Source organism: Hydractinia symbiolongicarpus, chromosome 5 (genome assembly GCF_029227915.1).
Source record: "Hydractinia symbiolongicarpus strain clone_291-10 chromosome 5, HSymV2.1, whole genome shotgun sequence".
NCBI lineage: Eukaryota > Metazoa > Cnidaria > Hydrozoa > Anthoathecata > Hydractiniidae > Hydractinia > Hydractinia symbiolongicarpus.
Genome location: NC_079879.1, coordinates 18,522,748 through 18,532,386, shown reverse-complemented (window position 1 = coordinate 18,532,386; position 9,639 = coordinate 18,522,748). Strand labels below are relative to the sequence as shown.

The 9,639-nt window shown below is 36.5% G+C and overlaps 1 protein-coding gene across 1 annotated transcript; it reads left to right on the top strand.

The window, feature by feature from the left end:
* The first annotated feature begins 6,342 nt into the window (after window positions 1-6,342).
* On the top strand, window positions 6,343-9,119 carry LOC130645097 (multiple inositol polyphosphate phosphatase 1-like). Its single transcript, XM_057450960.1, has one exon. It carries the CDS (start codon window positions 7,382-7,384, stop codon window positions 8,807-8,809), a length of 1,428 nt encoding a protein of 475 aa, XP_057306943.1. The 5' UTR covers window positions 6,343-7,381; the 3' UTR covers window positions 8,810-9,119.
* Window positions 9,120-9,639: the final 520 nt, after the last annotated feature.

Sequence of the window (9,639 nt, the reverse complement as noted above, 5' to 3'; positions counted from 1 at the left end):
CAACCTTGTACCAATAGTTCATTGTCACTTTTTATATAGACGTTTAAGATGGAATGAGATTGACGAAATAAGGTTGTTAGCACAGCTTTCGTGTGATGATCTCGAAAGTGTAATCCCGTGTATTTGAAAATGTGAACTTGTTAGGCCAGTTGAGAAAAGAGTTTCTAATGTTTATCGTCAATGATTTTGAGTTTGACCTAAAAAAACTGGCATTTCATTTGAATAAAACAAAACGGGACAAAACGAAATGACAAAAATCTTATTGTCTAACAAACTTTACCGTCCCTGTTCACAAAAAATGATTTAATTCTTTTCCGCAGAAAAAAATATCCGATTGAATCGCAATATTAAGGTTGGTCTGTTCCGCATTCCTTAAATCCGGAAAATTGTCCGTAACTATTCAAAGCAGTAACAATGCGACAAGTAGAGACAAAACTAACGATAATTTTCTACTCGATCCTATGGCTTAAGCTTTCTTGTTGTTAGGAAAACATCGTTCTCAGGGAATCCTGGATAAAATCGATGGCAGCGAAATTCATGAAACAGCAAAGACTCGATGAGTGCTGATACAACTGACCTTCGAATAAAGATGATGCATCACTATAGTGAATGTGAAAGTATCCTTGTTTAGGTGCCTTAATAATTTGGTCTGCCAATTGTCAGATATGCACTTGGCTTTTCGAAATAGTGGTTTGCAGTTTCTGCAATACTAAGCCATTTGATCTTTTGCTGTCTGCATTGAATCATATAGGTGTATTGCAGCTGTTCACAGACAAAAAACTGCAATTAGTGGGAATTTGGACCTTTTCCATTCTGCCTTTTAATTTCTCATTGGTAAGCATTTTTGACCACATGAGTTTAGCCACAAACGCTAAAGGTGGAGCTACTTCAGTGTCAAAGGAATATTCATCGTTGTAGTCCTTAATGAGGTCAGACCAGACCTCGTCGTCTAGGTTATTCAAGTGTTTTTTCTCTTGCCCCAACATTTCATTAAGTCATTTTCCAATTGGTTGTATGCTGATGTACTTACGGAATCATCATCTGTTTTAATAGGCCTTTTAGTAGAAGAACTAGATTCTACGTTACTCAAATTAGAAGTTTCTGCTGATAAAGTCCTGAATCTTTTCTTTTCACTAGACCTGGTGTGATCTACAGATATGGAAGCATTTGCTTCATTTTGCTTATCTGCACCATGACTTGGGCCAGGAGAACTATCTCCACTGTGGTCCACATGGAAATTATTACCATTGTTAAGCAAAACATCTGCTCGGAGGCTGTAAAATGAAGTGGAAAATTTCTCTCCTAGGGCTGTGATTGCTTCCAGCTGCTGTTGTTGCATGGCTGGAAGGAGCTTAGTTAAAAAATAAATTTTGGATCTATAGGAGTAAATAAATAAAATTATATAACAGAAGGAGTTTTACACGTTCCTTCTCATCGATGTTGTTGACAATACGCTTTACTCTCTGAAACATCTGTCCCTTTACCACTATATAGCGCTGTTTTTCTTGCATAATTAAGCCGAATTCATAGTCGCGCACCGTTCCATTTTCTATAGCTTTAGAGATAAGATATAAAATAGAGTTTGATTTTGATTCTGCTGGGAGTCTAAAACTTAATAATGTAATAATCTCCTTTTCGTAGGTCCTGCGAAGCGTAAATCTTACAGTGGAACGAACTATGTGTTCTATAATCCTAATATCGCGAAAAATGCTAAAACCGTGGAAGGTGAGCCGAATGAGCTTTACTCTCATTCAATGAAGATGATATACAAGATAACGAACAAACTACTAAGGAGTTGAAATACTAGGTTTATACGGAGTAGTGTGAAGCCTGATGTAATCAACTATTATTATTAGCAGTGTGAAAAGCCTTGTTATAGGTCTAAAGCTTTTTGGATACCTATATAATTAGCTTCACCACTCTTTTATAATAATCGGCATCAATTCTTCAGAAACAAAACTACGATGCGGACCAGCCAGGTGGTAGAGCACACGAATGTTAGGTTCTGCTATGATATGATATAATCTATAAGTTTTCTTGCTCCAGTAGGCGTCCATTGCATGTCTTTTCTGATCCTCGTGCTCTTCCTCGGGAGGAGCACGAAGAATAGAACAACAGAAAGAGGGAAAGACCATCTTCTGGTAGAGGCTTTTCATCAGGGCATTTTTCACTCTTAGCAAGTGGTACCTTATCAAGCTTGCTTGATTTCATCCTGATCATCTGAGTCTTGGTGTTGAGAAAGTGTTTCACCAAGTGGAGTGAAAGGTTTTACATGCCCTTCTCCACCTTGTTGTGTACTGTTGTTCATGCTTTATTTTATCTGATAAGCATCAGATTACTCCGTCAAAGCTTCCTCTTCTCTTCTCCCATCAGGCTTCGCTGAATCTTTCTTCTTCCAGGATAACTCTGCATGATTTAAGTTGTGACCTACCAACATTAACGGAGCTAGAAATTTACCCAACGTAGGTCCACAAGGCTTGCTTGTTCGCTTGTTACCAGCTTTATTATGTCGTAATGGTTTCTTCGTCTTACCAAACCCTGAACAGTTCAGCAACTTAAAAAAGTCCTTCTCAAACTCATTCTGCTGTTCTTAAGTTTAACCCATTAGCTATGGTCATACTGAATATATGAACCATTTTTCATATAAAATTATGCTTGAGGGCCTCCTTTAGTGTTTTGATGTACACCACATAGGTACGCTTGTCCTTAAGGTTTTGGTACAAGCTTCTCTACCCTATCAATTGTCATTCTTTCAGTTAGGAAATGTAATTCATTATGTTGATTATAAAGCGACTCAGAATAAACTATATGTACCTCCAGCAGGTACACGTGCCTGCCCTATTTCACTAGCTTTTTCATTCACTTTGTAGTAAATTTCTCCGTCTTGTTGAAACATTTACAAACCATCTGTTGGAAGATCTTGTATCATAGCCAAGCCGTATATTGGCATCGAGATATTGGTGTCAGGATTATACTCTTTTCGCATATACTTATTGTTGGCCGTTGCATAGTGATATACAGCTTGTGTAATACTTTCTCTGATACCTTTTTTTTAAATATCAACTTACCAGGACTTGTCATTAATTCTAGTTTTTTCATCCATAATATTCCAGACTGTTGTGCATGTAACACTAGTACCTTCCATATTCAATCTACTATAAGTGGTAATACTTTTTCATTAAAACGTCCCCATCCATTCATATATTTAGATGGATATACACTTGGTAGCTTATCCAGGTTTGATGGCATAATTTTGCAGCTGTCGATAAACCTTAACTCTATCTTCTTAGTGACCTGCTCCCTATCCGAGTTGGTTACACCTCCTAATGGTGCCTTAACATTTACATTAAAACTGATGTACTTTTCCATATTATTTACTATACATCATATCCTTCTGTGTTGAACTTCTCAACTAACTTCCTAATAAAAGATGTGCATCTTACCCAGTTAAATTATGGAATATGATAGATATATGCTATGGGATCTTGTATTTCAAGTTGCAATCGTTATGGACTTGGTAGAGCCTTGTGTAGTGGCAATGATCTCGGACTTTACGATAGTATGCAGGATCGCTGTTGCCTCGCTATGCTCTCGCTGTGAGCTCCTTCATAGGTTGTTGAGGGAACGTAACGTACAATTTCTTCACCTCATCTTTTAGGTGGTCCACACACCGTTTGACACAATCTTTTCCACGGCGAATCGCTATATGTACACTAGCCTGGGACTAAGTGCTTTTTCACTTTCTTTGTCTTTGTCTATCTATTATCATCATCCACAGGTACCAGCAGAAACTCTCAACGTCCGCGCAAATAGCAAATGTTACCTTGAATTGCATCTGACCATCTGTATATTTTAGCCATTTTTCACTCTCCTTTGGCATAATGAATTTGATTTTACGATACTATGTTCAATATTCATAGTGTGATCCGGCTGCATCGAAGGCCTGTAGGCGGTTTAGCAGTGCTGCTCAGCAACTTTTATTTGATTCTCCCGGCTCAGCAATCTTGGATCGACGTAAGATGTTGATCTTTTTTACCTCGATGCATAACACGTTTACGGCGATATCAGGGTTGTTCTTTTCATACTTATCTGTTTTATTTCCAATCCAATTTTATTGATTTTCGAATCCCCTTATAGTGTAGGACTGCGATAATGCACCACTTTAAACACTATTCGTCATTAGGTAGCTCCATATATGATCAACCTCTTGTCAATTAAAGCTTATGGAAGTCAACATTTAGGTGTATGATCCTATCGATAGCACCCTCTATTTGTAGTGCAGGACTCTTCACATGCTTTAATTTGTGCAACATATTATCTTGAAACGCATCTAGGTTACTTGAAATACTTATGTAAGGTTGCTGTTAAACACATTACCCATCTGAATATAGTCATCACCACTAATAGGTAAGTTTTCCGGATCCGCATGGATTTTAATCAATGTCTTGACGTTAGGTTTTACCTTTGCTATGTACCCATCCACATCAGCTTTTTCAATACCAGGAATACGAAAACTTTGAAAGGCCTTACGTAGTGCATGTTCATGTTCCTGCTCCTCATATAAGCGATGTATATTATCAACCTGTCCCTCATCTGCTTCTTAGGTTTTTTAGCGGTTATATGTAAACTCCTTATAAACACACTTGAATCGCTCCTGTATTGGTGCCGGTACCTGATCAATTAATTAATTATACAAACCTGTAACTTGTCCCTGATCGCTTTTGTGATCTCTTCCGTATTTGTTGTTGTATCTAATGCAACCTTACGCGGAGTGTATTATTCTGTAATATTTCGTTATCGTATATCTAATAAAGATATGAAATCAGCCTTTTTATGTAGTATCCTCTAACTCCACGACTCTTGGCAATCTCACGGTATTCTTTGACAGTTTTAGAGTTCATTCTTTTATTATGTTTGAGAATGATGAAAATTCATTTCTGTATTAATTAATTTGAAACCTCTATCTTGCATCGTATAACATGGGTAGTGAAAATTAATTTTATCAGTTGGTGTAATACATCAGCACCCATTAATTCTTTGCTTGTAGCATGGAGCAATCGTCGATGTTCACGAATGTGCATAGAGACTCTCAGACTCTCTGTCCTGGGTCTGAGGAATGTGTGTAAATATGTATCGACGCATACCCTCGATACATAGGTATACCCTCGATAGTTGATGATTAACGGGTGATGGTCGATGTCTCTGAATGTGAGGGTCGATGTCCCAGAATTGACACCGTCTCATACTGTCCCAAAATTAACACAGTTGTCTCACAGTTGTTCTGGGACAGGTCGACTGTGGGACAGGCCGACTGCCCCAGTACTTACATTTCCCGTCTTTTTTCATCATCATCATTGTCATCATCTGAATACAAATAAATGTTTCGTAATACGTCAGTAATGTTTTGTGGTAGTGAAGGTTATAATAACACGTATAAACATCGACCTCGTCTCCAGGTTTTTTTTTTTACCTCATCAGCGCTGCGCTCATTGACACGAATCTCTCTGTCAGATATATAAAAAGAGACAACAGAACCGGGATGATGTTTTACTACGTGAGAGTTGTTCTGTGTTTATTTGGTAAACTGTAGTCAAAATCCGTATCCGCTAAAATTAGGATACCAAAAAGTCTGTTAGCAGAGTAGAAGGATCTCCAACTGGCATGCGACTTTTAGCTAAAACTTCGCGAGCAGTGACACATGACTTCCTTTAGCACAAAATATAAACAAATTTTTGTTGACTAATGACGTGTTGCAAATAAAAAGGACAGGTTTGTATCAAAGTACCAGTGCTGTTTATTATTTTCAGCACAGCATTTAGTGATAAGTGCTTTTTGCCACAACCTTTTTTGATATTTTTTTACATTTCAGCCATATCCTTTAAAAATCAATTAGCTACCCCTTTCGAAGCATGTTTCACTGCCTTCTTTCACGTATGAATTCTTTGTTCAATCATGATTTGGTGCAAATAGAACGGACAGCGTTTAGGGGTAGCTAATCTTGTTTTAGATCGCAATAGATAAGACTTGACAACTAAAGAGCAGTTATTAGCAATAACCAAATGACATCCACAGTGATAGAAATCGATGTTAATGAGATGCTATTACATAAAGTAGGTAGTTTCGCCATTTGGATGTTATACTTATTAAAATGTGGTTTTCTACGAAATGGAGCACTTTAAATATTTAACAAAAATTTTTTTTCTCTATTTACAAAATTCTCATAAATAGTAATCCCACGCAGGTTATTTTATTTAAATTATCCAAATGAAACCTTTTACAGCCGACTGCTCTTTACAAAAAACACTTTCACCGGACAGGGATGAAATAACAGTCAAACTTTCATGTAGACGTCATTTAAAGGCCCAGATGCGTATTATGCTCTGGAACTGACCTCTTTACAGCGGACATTGTCATAAAAAAGTGTTTTTGTAAGAAATTTCTTTAATAACAGCCGTATTCCGTCTGTTTGTACGCGAGAAAAATGTTGCGCTACGGAAGCACGAAATATGCGATACATAAAGGACAGGCGACCCCGTGTCTTTATCCAGAGGGCAACCGACTAGTCTCTTTAATAATAGCCATATTCCGTCTGTCTGTTCGTGCGTCTATTTGTCTTTTTGTTACGGAAACACAAAATGCGATATATAAAGGACGGGCGACCCCGTGTATTTTTCCACAAGTTGACGGCTAGTCTATATTATAACCCGTATACGTCTGTATATCGAGTTGGTGACTCGATTGCCACTTGTCCTTGTTGATTTGCAAGACCAGGTTACCAAATTAAAGAACCGACTTGTCAATTACACCATCGAGTTATCGAATTGGCATTAAATATTGACAATTTGTGCACATTCTAACTTTAAAGCTTTTACCTCTACACTTCTTTAAGGTCCACTATAGAGGTTTCACTGTAGTTTCAACTCATGGCAGAAAATATCCTGAGGACGAAGTTGTTATATTGTGCCAATTCTGAAATGTGAGTTTGGATATGGCGTAAATATGTTTAATTCTATAAAGTATTTAAAAAATTCAACTTTGATGTCAGAGCTAAGTTAAAAAGAAACCCTGGAAACAAGATCACAAAAATCATTTTGGATTAAAAAAGTCGTATTCTTGAGCTGCTTGTCTTTTTGTCGCCTTAACTGCAATACTTTTAGGACCACTTTTATTCAAATAGTAAATAGTTACCCTAGGCCTTTTTAGAAAGATGCTTAGTGAACACAAAAACTACTGCGGAGGAGACAACAAACAATATATTATATTGACAAAAAGAAAACGTACATTCTCTCGTTATTTTTAAAGAGAAGGCGACGTATACGAGTAGCAGGAAAGCAGGACATTTAAATGAAAGTTTTTAAAAAACAAAATAACAGTTATAATAATGAAATTGTGTATATTTACGGTTAACTTTGTGATTTGTGTTCTTCAGTTTGCTGTGGGTGATCCGTTTGCAACCTGTCGAAAAACTGCGAAATTCTCCACGAAAACAGGATATGACATGCTACCTGCAGTAAAAGCAGATGTTACCAAACCGACTGATTACACCGCTGTTCAGATAAACATGGTATTTAGACATGGTGAACGTTTCCCTGGTAACGACGATGTCGAAAAAATGAAGGAGTTTGCAAAGAAAATAAATAGATTCAAGTCAACCATATCTCCTGACGTAAATTTATCTTTGCCATGGCAACCAAAATTAAAAGGGATTGAAGACAAAATGCTGGCTAAACAAGGAGAAACAGTTTTGTATAATTTGGGGAAAAGAATTAGAAAATGGTTCCCAGAAGTCTTTGCGAAAACATATAGCACTTACAATTACAAATTCATGAGCACGTGCGTTCTTCGCGCAGCAGGAAGTGCAGATGCCATTGCCATGGGAATATTTGAAAATCATGGTCACTTGGGGCCGGATAAGTTACAACCAATACATTTGCTTGTTAACCCCTGCGACAAAGACATTATTTTGAAGGCGCAGGACAATTGTAGGTTATATAATTTGCGAGTGAAAGACAACGACACAGCCCTTGAACAAGTGAAAAAATTTGAAGAAGGACCAGAAGTTAAAAGCGTTATTAAGAGCATCAAGGCAAAGTTTGGGCAGTTGGGTATGAGTCTCAGCTATGATGAAGTAAAAATGATGTACAAAGTCTGTTCTTGGGATATCATAATGTTTAACGGTAGCTTACAGAACGGAATATGCTCAATGTTTACCCAAGATGAGTTGTCAGTCATCGAGTATAATGAAGACATGGATGATTACTATAAACGAAGCAACGCGTACGAATTGTCATACAAAAGTAGCTGCCCTTTGCTCCGCGACATATATAACAGTATAAAAACTAAAATCGGAAAACCGGATTCATTCAGTGGAATATTCCGAGCTGGTCATTCGGATACGATGTTGCCGTTTTTTGCATTGCTCGGCGTGTATACAAACGAAATAAAAATGACGTCGTCGAATTACATTACAAACAAGAACCGTACATTTAGAGGAGGTTGTTTGGCACCGTTTTCCTCTAATCTCTACTTTGTTCTTTACAAGAAGAATAATGGCGGCAATTCGACAAAGGATTACAAAATTCAACTATATGTGAATGAGAGATTGACAAAAATTCCCGGTTGCTCATCAATTACCGACTGTACTTTTCAGGAATTTGATCGCCAATACAAAAGCATAGTGGATAATTGTGATTACAAGAAAATGTGTGACGTTTCAATACCAACTCCTCAACCTAAAAGCGATGCTGTATATATGTCTTTAACTACCTATTTTTCGCTAGCACTTGTTACCTTGGTATTTGCTTTGTGATGATCAAAAACATTATCATGTCAGTTACGGAAAAAACAAAAAATACAATTCAATTTACTCCGAATATTTCTATGTACAGGCATTAAGGTGTACATTTGTTGTAGAAAACAAATGTTTTTTTGGATTTTTTATTTTTTCGGGGAAAGGGGTGAATGGCTTAATCTTGAAAATTTTTGAAAGCTAGTGCAATGTGTGTATTTAAAGTTGTATTAATTATTTACGCTATCACATCTTGTAAAATTTTGGGTCAATTTCAAAAGTTTAAAAATTCCTAATAAATAAACAACTGGGCAGTAAAATGCATGCATGACTTATTCTCGTTCTCTTGATTTTTTTACGATTTTCTAATATTAGAGTAGGCGCGATAAGATTTCAAAGAAGCAAAAAAAAAAAGTGTGTAAGAAAATTAGATTTGGAAAATAAATTTATGCACTAATAAATTGTTTCTGGAGAAAAAAGCGGTTGTTATTTTTCATTTTTGATTATATAAACAATATACAACGTGGTTATAATTCATTAAAAAAATCATAATACTAGAATACAAATCCTAAATCACGTTAATTAATTACGGTTACGGTTTCATGAAACATTGGTATTACCCGCGTTTCTTTAAAATTAGTGCCATTCTCCATGAGTAAAACTAGAAAAATGACAGATTTTTCTGTGTGTTCAAGTGAGTTACAAACCCTGCATACATGTCCAATAACCGTAAGAAGCTTGGAAACAGAAAATTTATTGAAATGAACGAATGTTAAAATAAAGCAGAAGATAGAAAACATAGAATGATCTATAAAATATAGTTTTTAAAAAATACTAGTTCTTTCACGCAG